General features: G+C 37.4%; 1 protein-coding gene across 10 annotated transcripts in view; it reads left to right on the forward strand.

Moving 5' to 3' along the window:
- Nf1 (neurofibromin 1) overlaps positions 1-18,946 on the forward strand; it is a 644,633-nt gene that overhangs the window by 152,374 nt on the left and 473,313 nt on the right. For all 10 annotated transcript variants that reach the window (XR_011392599.1, XM_053781766.2, XM_053781772.2 and 7 more), the window contains exons 11-13: positions 3,662-3,793; positions 11,571-11,764; positions 14,729-14,918. Coding sequence is in view for 9 of the 10 variants with exons in the window: in XM_053781766.2 (XP_053637741.1) it covers positions 3,662-3,793; positions 11,571-11,764; positions 14,729-14,918 (516 nt within the window). In the remaining variant the exon portion in view is untranslated. The remainder of the gene's footprint in view (positions 1-3,661; positions 3,794-11,570; positions 11,765-14,728; positions 14,919-18,946) is intronic.

Below are 18,946 nucleotides of genomic sequence, written 5' to 3' on the forward strand. Positions count from 1 at the left end.
GTAGACTCACCAGTTGACGTGTATTGGACGCTTGGCATGATTTGTTTACTTTTGAACTTTGGTAAAAATCGAACATTTCTGCTACTTTGAGCTCAATTTCAAGGTACTTTTCATTGTAAAACCAGTAAAAATCATCTCAATTTCTGTGATATGCATTCCATTCTATAAAATGAGACCAAGAAAACTAGAATACAACAATAAATACCATACGAAAATACAGTGCAAAGACGCTGTTTTATGCCAAAAAAAACGTGAAAGTTTTTTTTTTCTCATTATGCACTGTGTGCTGCAGGATTTTTTTTATACTGTGCACACTGACCACATAGACCCATTCTTTCATATGGAGGCCTACTAGCCTCTTCCCGCGAGATTTGACGGCGCTAGAATTTATGCGTACTAGTACGTCAAAAACCCCTACACGTAAGACGTACTAGTACGACGAAAACCCTCAAAGGGTTAAGTAAACTTTTTTTTTTTTTTTTTTTTTTTTTTTTTTTTTTTTTTTGCTGCTGAAGACTGTTGGTAAAGCGACTGACACTAATATGTGAAAATGGGTTTTTATGTAATGCTTGATAAGCTAACATAGTGGGTCCTTGTTTCTTGTTCATGCTTCTAAACATTGTTTGCTTTTGTGTGTTATTGCATATATTGGTGTTATTGTATCTTGGTTAAATTTGGTTGATTTTTTTGGTTAGTTTTATTTTATCTGGGAATCCCCTTTAAGCCATGCATGTCAGGAGAACTGATCCCAATCAGTGTAGTAAGAAAAGCAAATGCCAGACTGAAGTTCTACAGAGAAGCACAATGTCTACCTACTGAGGCTCGCAGGACCCTACGTCTAGCCCTTATATAATGTCATACGGACTACGTTTGCTCTTCATGGTACTCTGCCTTGACAAAAAAACTGAAAGATAAACTGCAAATCACTCCGAACAAAATGGTAAGATTCATCATGGACCTAGGTTCAAGAGAACATGTAGGCCAGGATGAATTACAATTGGATATGCTAAATATTGAAGACAGAGTAAAACAAATGATGTTAAATCAAGTTTATATAATTGATCACAAACAGTGTCCAGAATATATTGCTGCTAATTTTGTCAAGACTAGGAACCGAAGCAATCATAGTACTAGAGGGAGAGAGCACAACTTTGTAGTACCCGCAATCAGTTGCCAGGCTTCATACACCTTCTATTGTACAGCAATAAAGGAATGGAACAGATTGCCTGCACATGCCAAAGCCAGTCATAGCATGAGCCAGTTCAAGAAGAGAACCAAAAGGTACCTAATGAATGTAGTGACAGAAAGGGAGGAGAATGATTTTTTATTTTTTTAGCTAACACATACGTAAATGTAAATTACTCTTTCTACCTTATTCCTAGTATATATCCTTTCTAGTATAATAAGATATCTCCTACATTCTATAATAATAAGGTATTAAAAGGACCCCAATGGAAATAAGTCACTGACTTTTTTGGGTTATCCTAGGTTCTCTCCACATATGCTGCTATGTTTGATAATCTATGTAACTGTATTAGTGTATATGTACCTGAATAAACTTACTTACTTACTAGTTGATAGTAACTTAACAATCTGATTCAACCTAGCCAAACCTAATTAATGTACATAAAGAAATTGGCTTAAACAGATTCTCAGAAATTTTGTTGGCATTAAGACAGGTTCCTCAATGCAGTACAGATTTTCCTCTTTTTATACAGGGTAAATATATGCTCTGTATCATTTCCATTAGTATTTTCAAGTGTGCAACACACTATACATTTACTGAATGCAGGCGGTGAGGTTCATAAAACTTATTGAGCATTCTTATTAGGCAGAATTAAATGTTTATGGCATGATTGAGCTTAGTACTGCTTCCATAAGTTCAGAGTGCTTCTACTGCACACAGCAGGGGACACCTGTAGTCGAGTATATAGTACCTGTATTAGTCATCCCAACTATGAGTCACCTTAACATGGTGGTGATGCTTGAGTGGTTTGTGCATAGAGGTAAGGCCCTCTTCTTTGGGAGAGGTGCCACTCTTCCAACAGGGTGCTTGCCTCAAAACCCAGCATCTCTTGGCATAAATGGAGGGGATATTTCCCCTTTCATCTAACTTTGGTGGCATTTATTGCTAATGACATCAAATTGTGAATATAGATTGCAGAATCTAGGTAGTAGGTTGGTAGACAGCAACCACCCAGGGATGTACTACTGTCATGCCAGATGAGTGTGAAATGGAAACCTGTAATTGTTTTACATGATGTTAGGAATTGCTGGTATCTTATTTTTATGCCTCATATACATGTGGGATACCAGATATATCTTGCTACTTCTACTTGCACTTAGGTCACACTACACATGCATGTACATGCATGTTCTTCTTTATTTCCTCTTACCTCCATGGGGAAGTGGAACAGAATTCTTCCTCCGTAAGCCATGTGTGTTGTAAGAGGCGACTAAAATGCCGGGAGCAAGGGGCTAGTAACCCTTTCTGTATAAATTACTAAATTTAAAAAGGAAAACTTTCATTTTTCTGTTTAGGTCACCTTGCCTTGATGGATATGGCTCATGTGTTAAAAAAAAAAATTGCAGAATGAAAAATACTTTAAAATAATTTTACCTGTTTTGTGATTGTGTTTCATGTACTGCAATTTTAAAGCTGGTTGGACATGACAGTAACAGTTAATACTGATTAGTATAAATTTGATAATATTAGAAGCAGAATATGTTTAAAGTGCTGAATATCCAAATGGTTCTAGTGTTTTGTAAATACAGTATACAAAATTGCATTAGAGTATTTAGAGCAGGAAGTAAATGTGTCTGTTTTCTGATTTTTCAAGTGTTTTTGTTTAAGAATTTCATCAGCAAAATCTTGAAAATGTTGATAGATAGCATGAACTCTCATGAATTCTTCAGATATCTTGATAATTCAATTAGAAAACATTAGTTCGGTTCTATAAACAATCTTTTAAAGGACAAAGTGGTCAGATGTATGAGAGAATAACATTTTTTTGTTGCTGATGAACCTGTAGGACTGGGATTAAGATAGTGTTGGATGGTAGTACAGTTTAGTAGGAATATTACAGTTGTATTGTCTCAGGTATTATAAAACTAATTCCTGTCTAATAATATCTTAATTAACACAAATAAGCATTGGAGTTGTAAATCTCAACATCAGTTTCAAGAAAAGCTAAAATGTTTATTTTCTTGAATAAAACTAGGCTTTATTGGAAATAACTGTGTATCTAGTAGCATAATTTACTCTACACACACATTTACTCATTTTGGTTATGAAGGCTTGAGAGTTTGGACTGTCCCATAGCATACACCCAATGCCATTTATTGTAAGCGTTGTAATTATGTTGTACATAAATATAGAGATTCCCCTAGCATGTTCACTATTCTGTTTTAGGCTGTTATAAAGATTGTAGATATTCAGGGTACCATCTTAACGTATGTATATTCATGTTATTACCTTTATTAATGCAGTTTTATGAAAATTTGCTCATAATGTTGTCAAATTTAAATTTTGTTAAGAAATTAACATGATTGTATTTCTTGAAGTTTAGGTAATATATTTTATGTAATACTGTTAATATTATTAGCCCATGACATGAGTATTTAGTATAATAATACAGTGCATAACTTGGTGTATTCCCAGACCTTTACGCTGAAGGAGAAAGTGGTTACCTTGAAGTTCAAAGAGAAGTCATCAGAGGAAGCACCATCATACAAGAACCTTTTATTATGGATGGTTCGTCTCATCCATGCTGACCCAATGCTCATGCTTAATGTAAGTTAGTATCTTGGTATTTCTCTTACGCTTCATCTCAGTGTAGCAAGGTGAAGTATAGAAACTAATTCATGGGCCTATACCTTGTACCTGCTCAGCTTCATTCAATACTCCATAATGATATACAGTGGACCCTTGGTTATCAGCTGTAATCCGTTCCAGAAGGTCGGCCTAAAACCGAAATGGCCGAAAACCAAAATAATATTTCCCATAAGAATTAATGTAAATACAATTAATCCATTCCAGATGCCCAAAAATATTAACAAAAAATACATTTTTTGAAGATTAATTATGGTTTTACATACACAAAACAATGAGAACTAAATAAAATACATAAATACTTGAACAATTAAATCTTTATTACATACCTTTTTTGAAGACTCTTGTTGGAAGATAGGGAGGAGGAGAGAGGGAGTTGAGGTTATTGTTTGGAAGGGAAATCCCCCTCCATAAGGACTTAAGGTAACAAGTCCCTCTCAGGGGTTACTTCCCTTCTTTGTCTTTTAATGCCACTAGGACCAGCTTGAGAGTCACTGGACCCCTGACACAAAATAACTGTCCAGAGTGCTTTGTTTCTGTGGGCTCTTTAAGATTTCACTGAAGTGGGACAAGGTTTTGTCACTGAACATGTTGCAGACATGGCTTGTTTCAGCTTGGTCAGGGTGATACTTTTCAACAAAACTTCGCAACTCATTCCACTTTGCACACATGTCCTTAATCACTGAAGAAGGCACCTTCTCCCATCTCTCTTCCTTCTCTGAAGCAATTTCCTCAGCTGCAGTCTGTTGCTGTTCCAGTTGAAGGTCTTGCATCTCTTCAGTGGTTAGCTCTTCCCTGTGGTCCTCCACCAACTCTGCCACATCCTAGCCACTTACATCCAACTCCATGGACTTCCCCAGTGCCACAATAGATTGCACAACAGGCATAGGGTCCACAGGGTCAGCCCCAAACCTTTCAAAATCCCTCTCTTGGTCACAATCTGGCCACAATTTTCTCCGAGCAGAATTCAAAGTCCTGGAAGTCACTCCCTGCCAAGCCATACCTATAAGGCTTATGCAGTGGAGGATACTGAAGTTATTCCTCCAGAACTCTCTTTGGGTCAAATGAATGTCCGAGGTCACTTCAAAGCACCTTTGAAACACTGCTTTTGTGTATTTTTTTTTTTTTTTGAAGTTAGAAATGACCTGCTGGTCCATGGGCTGGATGAGAGGAGTGGTGTTAGGAGGCAAGAACTTCACTGTTATAAAACTGAAGTCCCTAAGCAATTGGTCTTCCAGGTTTGGAGGATGAGCAGAATCATTGTCCAGTACCAGGAGGCACTTAAATGGCAATTTCTTTTCCAGGAGGTATTTTTTCACACTAGGGCCAACCACATCATTGACCCACTCTTTGATCCATGCCTTATTAATAGCTTTCCACATCACACACAATCTATTCTTGACGACATTGTTTTTCTGGAGCACACTGGGGTTTTCAGGGTGATGCACCAGTAAACGCTTCACTTTAAAATCCCCACTAGCATTAGCACGAAACAAAAGAGTAGGCCTGTCTTTCATAGGCTTGTGTGTTGTCAGTGCTTCTTCCTCCTGCATAATGTAGGTCCTCTGGCATTTTCTTCTAAAAGAGGCCTGTTTCGTCACAATTGAAGACTTGTTAGGGGAGGAATCCTTCAGCCTCTACGTACCCCTTGAATTCCTGCATAAATTTTTCAACCGCACATTTGTCTGAACTTACTCCCCATGCCTTACCACACTGTGTATGCCACTACAGTGGCATACACAGTGTGTATTAAATTCACTGCTGTCAGTGAATTTACAGTGCTGCTGTTAGTGAATTTAGGGCTAGCAAAGGCTGGCCCTAAATTCACTAACATCAGCACTTGTTCCAGGCATTTTCTTTACAAGATCCGCATGCAGCTGCCTTGCCTTCTCACAAATCATCGACTCCACAACACTATCTCTAGCTAATTGTTTTTTGGTGATCCACAAAACTAACAACTTCTCCATATCTTCCATTATCGGTGACCTTTGTTTGGTTAGCACATTTACTCCTTTCACCACATCAGCTTCCTTGATTTGTTCTTTCTTTGCCAGGATAGAAATGATTGTCGATTTGTTATTCTCATACATCCTGGCAAGTCCTGGCACTTGAACACCACTCTCATACTTTTCAACAACTTCTTTCTTAACCCTTTCATGGTCGACAGGCCCTCTCAGAGACTTGTTCTCAGGGTCGCCCAAATTTCAAAAAAAAAAAATATTTTTTTTTCTTATGAAAAGATAGAGAATCTTTTCCCGATCATAATGACACCAAAAGTATGAAATTTGGTGGAAAACTTAGGGAATTATGCTCTCGTGAAGTTAGCGGTCTCGACGATGTTTACGCATCGGCGATTTTGCCCACTTTGAGCCCTATTTTTGGCCAATTCCAGTGTACTTGTTGACAAAAATCATCATTACTTCACTAGAACTCCATTTTTTCTATCGAATGAGTACAAGAAACCACCCATTTACCGATTTCAACTATCCAATACAGTGGTCAGAATTTAGCAATTTTGCAAATTTCACACAAATTTCAAAAGATGCCAATTTCTGAATAGGGTCCAGAATAAACAAGAAAGACATTCCTGACACTAAAATAACATTTCCTCTGTTCATTAGTCATGTCCTCATGCCCCTCTTACATTCTTTTGCTTTCCACTTTGAATTTTTATTCTCACAAAAAAATAGAAGATTTACTGTTATGCAGACTACTGCATTGGTGTAGAAATGGTATAAATATTATCAGCGCACTTGTGAAAGAATATTAGACTCACCAGTTGAAGTGCATTGGACGCATAGCATGATTTGTTTACTTTTGAACTTTGGTAAAAATCGAACATTTCTGCTACTTTGAGTGCAATTTCAAGGTAGTTTTCTTTATAAAACCAGTCAAAATCATCTCAATTTCTGTAATATGTCTTCCATTCAATAAAATGAGACCAGGAAAACTAGAATACAACAATAAATACCATACGAAAATACAGTGCAAAGTCGCTGTTTTAATCCAAAAACATGGTAAAAATTTTTTTTTCTCATTACGCACTGTGTGCTGCAGGATTTTTTTTTATACTGTGCACACTGACCACATAGACCCATTCTTTCATATGTCAGCCTACCAGCTTTCTCTCACTAGATTTGAGGGCGCTAGAATTTAGGCATACTAGTACGTCAAAAACCCTGGTGCGTAAGCCGTACTAGTATGGCTGAAACCCTGAAAGGGTTAAATTCCATCTTGTTTCTTACTTTCTTTACCAAAGGAACTTTGGGGCTATGGTTACTTATTTCCCAGTTGCACTTAATCGATAACCTCAAAAATCAATGAATTATAGTGAAATGTTTGGATGAGCGAGCAGAAGCTTCCTCATTTGCCCAGAGACAAAGCCAGACTGACACGCACGCAGCTGGCAGCGCGTACCATACTGCCGATTAGCGAAACAAGAGCCGATAACCGGAAGCTGAAAAAACAGCCAATAAGCAAGTTGGTTGATAACCGAGGGTCCACTGTATACAGTGAAACCTCTCATTAACAGACTTTTCATTAACAGATCTTTCATTAACAGATGTTATTAAAATGTTTGCAGTCACTGAAGAGAATTTGGAAATAGTCATTAGAAGCAATACTGGAATTTTAAATTCAGCTTGTATGTGCATTAGTATATAGTATTGTACAAAATACAGTTTGTTATTATACCTCAGGCAAACATTACTGAGAACAAGAGGGCATGCTGAAGTTCAAACAAGAGAATCAGGTGTTAAACTTCTTAAAATGAAAGAAATACTAACCATTGCATGAAGAGCATATAGAGAGAGCATACTTACCAGTCAGCTATTAGCCCTGCCCAGTTATAATACTAAAGGATTACCTTTCTTTGTCCAAACTATGACAAGGAAGATACCACACATGAAATGGTTTATATATTTTATTTATCTCGCTGCCACTGCAAGATTTTTTTTTAAATGGTCAAGGAAGTTAATTATGATAGCAAAGGGATGTAGAGGTCTGAGACCACCCCAAGAACCCAATTCACCAAAGTAGTGGCTGATTCCTTGGCCATAGCAGCGTAAACACACACAATTCTTTTAGTCCATGAAGTTGCTTTTGTGGGATATTAGCATAATACACTATTGTATAAGGTAAATTAATTTCAGATATTCAGACCGAAGTTCACTGAGGATTGTAAGTGGGCTCTAGGAGTGCACCATTTGCCAAGATATAGAAAGGTTCTTTGTGACTTTTAGGCATCCAGTCTGACAAGATGTGTGTCTGAAACAAAAGATGGAAAGTGATTCAGATCACGTATAAAGTTTTAGTAATTGTGTGATATGACCCATACTAGTCGATGATCACTAATTTACTCATGTGGTTCTCATAAGTCTTGACAGTGGGGAGTTCTTCAGGTATATATAAGAACTAGGGATTTATCTGTGACCATGCAAGGATTTTTAGTGTACTAAACCTTGAAATGAGAGTGATGGGCAGGCATGGTAGACTTTCTGTTAAGTGGAAAAGTAATTTTATTCCATCCCTCTTCTCAGGATATAGAGCTTCACTCATGGGCTATATTGAGAGATCCTTTGCACTCATCCTGGCCATGGAGATTCACTTAGTGGTTCCTAAAATTCCCAAATTGACACATAAAGAGGTTCTTGTGCTAGTACAGGAGGGCCCCACTTTACAGCATTTTGCTAATACACTCACTATACCTGGAGTTTACCTGGAGAGGGTTTCAGGGGTCAGTGCCCCAGCGGCCCGGTCTGAGACCAGGCCTCATGGTGGATCAGGGTCTGATCAACCAGGCTGTTACTGCTGGCCGCATGCAAGCTGATGTATGAACCACAGCCTGGTTCGTCAGGTACTGACTTTAGGTGCCTAAGGACGAAAATATTTTTAAGTAATGCACATACAGTATGTGGATTTTTTAGGCCTATCTTTATTTCTCACTTAATATATGATAGTGTAAACATGTTATCAGGCTTTTATGTGCATTTGAAAGTGAAAAGAGGCTGTGATTCACTTTATAGTGATTTTCACTTTACAGCAGTAGCCTGGAACCTAACCTGCTGTATAAGTGGGGCCCTCCTGCACCAAGCTAATTTGATTTTCCACACCTTACAGTTACAGCTGCCTATACTATGATTAAAGTTTTGATAAATGAATAAGTACCCATTCTTTTTTGTGTGTGGGGTTAAATGAACCAGTGAAGATTTCTGTGTTTCTATGTTAAATGTTTTGACTTCATTTGTTACATCTTGGTTCCAGACTCAGATTGTTATGAATGACTTTCCCAGGACTACATACAAAATGAACATTCATTAAACAGATAGGAAAATAGAAGGTAAAACATGTATGCTGTATTCCCAGTGGTTCATTAAATATAGATAAAACAAAGTATCCTCGAAAAGGTTGGAAGGAAGGGGCAAGGGAGGTTTTGTGGGCGAGGGGCTTGGACTTCCAGCAGGTGTGCGTGAGCGTGTTCAATAGGAGTGAATGGAAACGAATGGTATTTGGGACCTGACGATCTGTTGGAGTGTTAGCAGGGTAATATTTAGTGAAGGGATTCAGGGAAACCGGTTATTTTTATATAGCTGGACTTGAGTCCTGGAAATGGGAAGTACAATACCTGCACTCTAAAGGAGGGGTTTGGGATATTGACAGTTTGGAGGGATATGTTGTGTATTTTTATATGTATATAGTGCTTCTAAACTGTTGTGTTCTGGTAAACCCCAATCAACCATCTCTACTATAGTGAGCAGGAAAATGGCAATCAAGGAAGCTGTTCTTGCAAAAGGTGCAACTGTGATTACGAAACAGCGACCACAAGTGTTAGAAAATGTTGAGAGACTGTTATTGGTGTGGATAAATGAAAAACAGCAGGAGATAGCATCTCTCAAGCGATCATTTGTGAAAAGGCGAGGCAGTTGCATGACGATTTGGTAAAGAAATTGCCTGCAACTAGTGCTGATGTGAGTGAATTTAAGGCCAGCAAAGGTTGGTTTGAAAGATTTAAGAATCGTAGTGACATACATAGTGTGATTAGGCATGGTGAGGCTGCCAGTTCAGACCAAAAAGCAGCTGAAAAAATGTGAAGGAATTCAAGGATTATATAGACAGTTAAGACTTGAAACCTGAACAAGTGTTTAATTGCGACAAAACAGGCCTGTTTTGGAAGAAAATGCCAAGCAGGAACTACATTACTCAGGAGGAAAAGGCACTCCCAGGACATAAGCCTATGAAAGACAGGCTTACTCTGTTGATGTGTGCCAATGCTAGTGGTGATTGCAAAGTGAAGCCTTTATTGGTGTATCACTCTGAAACTCCCAGAGTGTTCAGGAAAAACAATGTGCCTACCAGTGACTATGCCCTCGTCTGCTACACGTCCCATTTCCACCTGACGTTAGTATATAAGCACCAGGCTCCTTGCTTCTGCTTCAGAATCTCCATGACTACGGTGCTCTTCGCACCTACTCCAAGGTTGAGGAACTGATTACCTCATCTTCTGTATATAGTCCTACTGTCTTCAAGTTATGTCCTGGAATTTGTATTGATAAAGCCACTGGATGGTGAAACGTCTACAATAAAGATACCCAGATGTTGCACGTGTAGCCTCAGCTATATGTAATTTTTATACTTGTAGCCAGTGTTTATCCTAATGGCTAATGAGCAAAGAAGGAGGTGTGTGTGTCTGGAGAGGATGGACACACCTACAACTAGCATATCCCAAACAATAAAAGGGCAAAAGTTGGGCTGTATGGCCACAAGACAATCCGGTAATTATATTACTAGCTACCTGCTCTAAACAAAGTGGAGACCTGCTACACAAAACATGGGCCTCGGGCCTGGCCAAGTTCATTCCTGTAGAGGGTCTAGGGAAAGTTGGACAAAGAACAAAGGAAAATTAGGCCTCTAGGAAAGCCCTGATGGCAACCTCATGTGAATGAATAAGTCGTATTGTACTAAGAATCATCTCTGGACAACCTTGGATATAGAGAGGAAGAGCCACTGCAAGAAAACCCATTTAGAACCAATGCTTGAAGGACAAGTTCAGACAGTTGACATAAATGCTTCAAGTTCAGTTTTGTGGGGCAAGCAGAGGGGGGTGACATCCACAAGTAGATGTGAAGAAAATGAATAACTTATGCAGATGTAGGCAGTTTACCTGAAGCAGTCTAGTTGTAGAGCAGATGGAGAACTGGCAGGGAGTGATGTAATGCAGGTGGAGAAGGTAGGTGTTGACACTACAAAATCTGGATGATAACCAGAGCTGGTGAGGCATAAATGTCCCATCTGGTTCCAGTGCACCACAACAGTAGTAATAGACTAATGATCAGTGAGAAGCGAGCAAGACTGTTTTGGGCACAAATAAAATTAACTGTCAGGCTGTGCTGGTATGGTATGCATAGGTGATAAAATTTTAGCTAGGTCTTACAGGGTCCCACAGCAGAAGGATTTTTGTTAGAACATTGAGAGATGACAAATTTTTATTTTATTTAACAGATGATATCTCCCTACACACAAGAACAATGAAGAACATTGTACTTGAAGTTTTCCATTTTGTTCTCGGAAATATTTTACGAATATCTGTACAGTATATGCAGATTCATTATTATTATCTATATTTTATTACTGTCTATATTTTTGGGATGTCAGGTAAGTGTCTTCACTGATATTTTCTTAATTTTTAATAACTCTTCCATGTTTTTGGTTAAATGTATTTAGAAAATTGTTCCCATAACAGAATCAGAGCAAAGCGGGTCATGAAATTCAAAGCTCCACCTTGGAACTGATCAATGGTTTGGTGTCACTAGTCCATAACCCATCTATGCCAGATGTGGCTGCTGAGGCCATGGAGGCATTGCTTGTTCTCCATCAGCCAGAGAAAATTGAGATGTGGAACCCAGAAGCACCTATAAATACATTTTGGGATGTCAGGTAAGTGTCTTCACTGATATTTTCTTAATTTTTAATAATGATCTTGCTATCTTAGTTTCATTGTGTGTCCTAGACAGAAAATCTATAAACCAGTTTTACTTTTAATAACTTAGACACATTCAGATTTGTTTTACTCATTGTGCTTCTCTGTGTTTATTGAAGGTTTAACTCTAGCTCCTGGACCTTTACTCCCAACTAATAATTGTTCATTGAGTTCTTTTGTACAGTATTTGCACTGAAATTCACAAAAGCTGAATTGGTGCGAGTACCTTGTTCTCTAATGTGTGTACTCAGAACACTCCTGGTGAGGAAGTTCTTTCTTGTATCATTTTTACTTATTCTGATGTTTAGGTTTTATTTGTGAACACTCTTGGTCCTACCTCTTCAACTGTCTTACACCTACTTGGTCAATACTGAGTATATTGTGATTACCTCCTTGCAGCCTTTTGTTATTCCATTTCTGTACAGTTGAGTTCTTTGACCCTTAACTTGCATCAAGAGGGGGTTAAGAGCATTTCTCCAGGGAGGTCATTTAATTAAAAAAATTTGTATTATTCTCTTAATTTATCAGCATAAAATGGCCATTTTCTTTAACCCTTTTATTGACAGTCCCATACAACTACTTCATTAAGGCCATGGTCCCTCAAGTAGGTCTACATCATGAGCTCATCTCACTCAGATAAGCTGTGAGTAGTAAATTTTGGCCTGGATATGAGAGAATGGGTCTATGTTGTGAGTGTGCATAATATAAGAAAAATTCCTGCCCCACTTGGTGCATGATTGGAAAAGCAAAACTTTCACCATGTATGGTTTAAAATAATGACTTTGCAGTATTTTTTTGGATGGGTTTTTTGGTTTTATTGGCTGTTTATTGGTATCATTTGATAGGGATGATATTGGTTGGTTTCAGGGAGGCTGTAAACCATGACCAATCATTCTTGGTTATAGTATTTTATTATCTGAGAAATAGTGTAAATCTTTGCTTTTTCATGATTATGAATTTGTATGTGATTAATGAACAAAGGAAATGTTGCTTTAGTGCCTGGAATGTCTGCATTGTTTATTTTGGATTAGCAAATTAGCTAAGAATTTGGTTGACTGGAGCTATGGAATTGGCTTAAAATAAGACTCAGTGTGGGTGAAACTGCCAGTGTGTAAATTGTGCCCAGACTGCTAACTTGGCACTTACGTAATTCAAAAAATTTTCCATCAAATTTTGCAGTTTTGGTGTCATTATCTTCAGAAAAAGATTCTTGACCATATCAGAAGAAATTTTTTTTCAGTGTAGACACTGAGAGCAGTATTAATTTCAGGGGTCTGGACAGTGAGAGGGGTTAATATTAGTTCATCAGTTTTATTCCTAGTGCTTTGACTAGTAGTGAAATAGATTAAAAATAGGTCCTTCTTGCATGTGGATGGGTGGCAGCTGTGGTGGCAGTGGTTATTGTTTGCTCAGGTCCTAACTCTAGATGCTACTGGAACAAAATTTCTGGAGTAAAAAATGTGAGGAGGTTTAGAATAATCCTATTGAAGAGCAGAGGTGCCATAGGGTCAGTTAGTGTTAATATTCATAGTTACCAACTCTCTAATCTTTTCCTGTTAGATATGAGAAATATTGCTGGAATGAAGGGTAAAGTTTTTATGAAGGTACCTACTGGAGATACCAGATCATCCAGGCTGTTGGCAGCAATAGACTGGTTGACCAGACAGTCAACAAGGAAGTATGATCTAAGAGGGTAGAAGAACCCCTGAAGTTGGTCACAGGTTTGTCTTGACAGAATGGGGGTTATGGATACCTTACAGTTAGAGGCTTTAGGTGGGCTCATTATGCTGGTTAGATCTCACCAATGTGCCCTAAAGTCCTGTTTGTTGCATAGCAGTAGATGAAGATAGTTGATGTGGTTACTGTTGATGTTGATGAAGAGTTGTGAAAAGTTGCTGGTTGTTCTTGGGTAGTAAAGAATTCTGTAATTCACTTCTAAATTTTACTCATCAGTTCTTAATATAGCTGATGATATGACTTCATTAGCTGCTTCAGTACTAAGCTTCTGAATATGTCAAGGGAATTTTTCAGCAAAAAAGTCTGCAAGTTTAGCAGCAACATAAACAATGGCCAGTGGCCTTGCCTACTGGTGTTGTCAGGAATTTCCTATTGCATGCCTTTCACAAGCCCATCAGCAGTTACTCGCACCAATAGGGAAAGTGGGAGTGCAAATTGAAGTTATTGATACAGCTTTTTTAATCGCATTTTGCTGAATTACAGTAGTGCCATCTGTGAACATATTATTCAAGTTTCTGCTGTTCTGTAATTTTTTTAATGGACATTTATTTATTTACATTTTTGTAAGATATTATTTTATTTTATTTAATTTTATTTTATATTATTCTACTTACATTTAGGTCATGCTACACATGTATGTTCATGCATATTTATATTTACACACCCATATGGGTTTTTTCTTCTATTTTCTTTATAGTTCTTGTTCTTTATTTCCTCTAATATCCACAGGGAAGTGGAACAGAATTCTTCCTCCATAAGCCATGCATGTCACAGGAGGCAACTAAACTGTTGGGGTCAAAGGGCTAGTGACCTCTTCTGTATAAATTACTAAATTTAAAAAAGAAAAACTTAAGTTTTTTTTATATTTTTTAGTCACTCTGCCTTGGTGGGATCTGGCTGGTTTGTTGAAAAATAAATTACTTAGGGTGTAAATATCTCACAAATCAGTTAAAACATACTGTACCATAGGTTATTTTGATCAGTCTCTTATTTCATAATGTTATATATTGTGAGACATAATGGGGTAAGACATTGAAATACCTTCTATGAATGTTCTAACACAGCTATTACATGTTTAGTTTCTTTGTGACAATGTAAATCCAATATTTTCATATTGGATTTACATTGAGGATGAAAATACTATATTTAAATTATTTTTTTTATATTCCATAATTTGTTTCCAGTTCGCAGGTGCTGTTTTCTATATCGCAAAAGCTCATACAACATCAGATCGTCAATTACACAGAAATACTTAAGTGGCTGAGAGATATCCTGGTGTGCCGTAATGCCTTTCTCCTTCGCCACAAAGACTATGCCAACTGTAACATCGGTGCTCACATAGCTATTTGCAAACAAGCTCATATCAAACTGGAGGTATGTTAAATCTTTTAGTATGCAGTGTACCTTAACAGTTATGTATAGTACATTGGTCCCTTGAGTTAAGATATTAATCTGTTCCAGAAGAGGTATTGTATCTCAAGACTTTTTATGTAATTTGTTCCAAGATCCTGGAAGTGTAACTTTACTGTTCCTTGGACCTGCATTCTCACAAATATAACTTGCAGGCACTGTGTACCTTGGACTTGCATGCTCATGGATATAACCTGCAGGCACTGTATCTCTCTTCATCTGTTCTCATAGTTACTGTAACAAATGTCTTTCCATCTCTATGTTAATTTCTCAGCCCTTTTTCACTAGCTTAGGTTTGTCAGCCACTTTAATCTTCTTTCAATGCACCGGCTGTATCTCACTGAGGTGGGGTGGCCCAAAAGGAAAAACGAAAGTTTCTAATTTTAAATTTAGTAATATATACAGGAGAAAGGGTTACTAGCCCCTTGCTTTCTTTATATTAAAATTTTTTGATGTGGTTTTTGCTTGAAACATTCAGCTAGGCAGAGTGCCACATCACACCTTACAAAAATGACTCAGGAAATCTTAACAACACCGAGTTTTAGGACTTGTCTGCTGTGGGTTAGAGCCCCACCTGTTCTGTGATTAACCTTACAACAGAATCATGGATCTCTGAGTTGGTTTTCTGGAACAGTACATTCACAGATAGCACCTCCTCTGTTTCCTCCTTTTTTCTGTTGAAGGAATAGTTGAAGGGATATGGGCACATTCTTTTTAGCCATAATTAACCCTTTCAGGGCCCAGAGGCCAAATTTCGAAGTGTGCACCAGTGTCTAAGAATTTTCAAAAAATAATTTTATTGTTTTCTTATGAAATGGTAGAGAATCTTTTTCTGAATGTAATAAAACAAAAAGTACGAAATTTGGTGGAAAACTGACGAAATTATGCTCCCACGAATTTTGATGTGTCAGAGATATTTATGCATCGGTGATTTTGCCGACTTTGACTCCCATTTTAGGCCAATTACATTATTCCAGTCGACCAAATTCTTAGTTATTTCAGTAGTATCACTTCTATTCTATTGATTGAGCACAAGAAATCACCAAATCACCTGTTTCACCTACAAAATAATGTGATCGGAAATTGGTAATTGGGCCAATTTAATGCAAAGTTCAAAATATTCCAGTTTCAAAATAGGATCCAGAATAAACAATGCAGGCATTCCTGGCACTAAACTAACATTTCCTCTGTTCATTAGTTACGTTTTCAGGCTTTACAAATGAATTCCATTTTTATTTTTTATTCACATAATGAATTTTTATTCAAACGAAAAAACAGAAGATTTACCATTATGCAATATTGTAATAATTTTATAAATAATATCACCACATTTATACAAAAAAACACTGCAAAGTTGTTGTTTTAATCGAAAATTATGGTCTAAGTTTTTTTCTCTCATTTTGCACTGTGTGCTGCAGGATTTGTTTTATGTGATGCACATATACCACATAGATGTATCCTCTCGTATCTAGGCCCAAATTTACTTCTCACAGCTTATCAGAGTGAGCTGAGCTCATGGCGTAGATCTACAGTTTGGACCCTCAATGTAAAGCCGTAGATCTATGGCACGGACCCTGAAAGGGTTAATCACTTTCCTTAATTTGTTGGAGAATTGGTGGAGGTGGCCCCTCAGTACGTTTCTGTTGTCTGTCATGTGACAAATAAATGGAAGTCATTGAAGTTTTGCATCTTTGCAGGTTTTCACTTAGAACATATTGTAAGCATTTAGCCTTACCACATCTAAGAGATAAAAAAGAATACAATTTCATAAACCACTTTAAACTTTTTCTGACAATCCACTGATTCATTTTGCATGTCTGATTTGTCAACCAAAGGCATAGTGTTTAACTGATAACTGCAAGTGGTTTTTGAATAAGTTCTTCTGAATGTATGTTCACATTTCCAGTTTGTTTCATTTCATGCCTGTGTAGGGTTGTCAACATTGTTAAGTCTCTCATCATTCCACAGAAATGCACTTGCATTTCATTTTGAGCTAATGGTTTTTTGAATGATGGCATAAATTTTCTATTTCTTTGCACTGTCTTGCATGTTTTTGTATTGCTTATCTTCAAGAAATCACAAAATAAAAGGCTAGTTCATCAGTTATCTGTGAATGAAGTATGCACTTTGCCAAGGTACAGTACCATCATTTTTGTGACAACAACAGTAGATATTTCTAAAAAGTTTCTGGTATTTTCCAAAGTTTTTGCTTGTGTACACAATATCTAAAACTATACCAGTTTGAGTTATATATCACAAACAGTTTGATACCATAGCAATGTCTTTTGCTTGATATTTATTGCTGAAGGGAAGCCTGATTTTGAATAATATCAAAGACTCATCAGTAACAATGTTCCTAAAGGAATAAAAGAATTTGCTGAATTTTTGCTTCAAGTGCATGATCATTTCTCTTATTTTGTGCCACAATTAATTTTTTTTGGTGATTACTTTTGTCACTAAGAACAAAGAGCAGCCAGCTGTCAATATTTCACTGAAGCTGATGTTTATGTAAGTTTATCTGTACTCCAATATTTCGATAAATTATTTTTGGAACGTGTGGCATGATCATTAGTGTTGCTAAGAATAAATTCATCTCTGCAACATTGTTATCTTTCCACTTGTGAAGCCAAGATTTCACTGAAACATATGTATTGGCCATTGTATGCTGGTAATAACTGTTTGAATCCCATTCAGACTCATAATGTATCTTCCTGTGAGTTTCATATCCTTTTTGCTTTTGGTTTTATAATACTGTATTTGGTGATGGCATAGCTTGTGGTACCACTTGACATGTTTTGGTGCAGCTGCTTGTGTCAGGGCCCCTTGGGGTGATATGCCTTGTGGTGTCACAAAGTAGGTAGTGGCACTACAGCTCCTGCTATAATAATACTAAGACCAGTATCAACAGAATCACTTTCATTACCATCTCCCACATCATCACAGCACTATAGAATAATTCAAGCCTATACAGTGCACTACTAGACCTTGTGCAGTGCCTGATGGGTTTATGCCTTATTGGTGAATAAAGTACCTTACTGTCACTTGAATCAACGGTATCAGTGTTGTAATCATATTCTTATCGACTGTCGTGCTCAAACCGCTAACTTCACTAAACTTTTCCTGTGTCTGTGTATCTAGACCTGAAGTGGATGCCATTACTATATCTTGGGTTTCTCTGACATTACATACATTCCTGGTGCCACTAACTTCTTCAATTTCTTCAAAACCAGAGCACTCTGCTTCTCTCTCAGGGATGTCTCTAGCATATAAAATATGCTGAATTTCACTCCTAGTCAGGCTGTGATGTCTCCTTCCCATTGTAACAAAACTGCAACTGAGGCTATGTTACCCATAATGCTCTGGACTTGCCATGTGACAAGTGATTTTTTTTTTACCTTGGCACAAGAAGAAAGCACAGGACATAACTGAGCCTAAAATTAGTGGCTGGTGGCAAATTTGAAGGCATGGAAAATCAGGCATATAGAGTATATCATCTCCATTCTGGTTCCCTGATGTATGGTGTAAGTCATGCACAGCTTAATTAAAGGCTAATTGAAACTTGATAAAGGGAATAAGCATTATTATAGATGGGAAATGACTAATGTTGTTAAATCTCAAATTCAGGCTGTTGTAGTGATTTATTGAGGGAAAAGCCTTTGGGAAAGATAAGTAGAGTACTCTGTTACTTTAGTAGAATGCTGTTGTAGTCCTCCTTTTTTAATCCAGGTATATTGGGGGTGCAGTCTGTTGAGATATCAACCCCTAGTTGTTTTTGTCTTAGCTTCATTTACAACTTGCTAAAATGTATAGTTAACAAGAGACTTGTTGGATTCTTGGGGATCTAGATTGTATATTTTCTGTCATGTTGTCAATATATAGGTCCATTCCACAGTATACCATTTACTTCAGTAATGCCTTTGCTGAATAGCATTTGTTACGGCTGTGCTCCTTAAATTCAAGAGAGCTTAAGGCACCACCTGGAAATATCATAT

This window comes from Cherax quadricarinatus, chromosome 30 (assembly GCF_038502225.1).
Source record: "Cherax quadricarinatus isolate ZL_2023a chromosome 30, ASM3850222v1, whole genome shotgun sequence".
NCBI classification, from domain to species: domain Eukaryota; kingdom Metazoa; phylum Arthropoda; class Malacostraca; order Decapoda; family Parastacidae; genus Cherax; species Cherax quadricarinatus.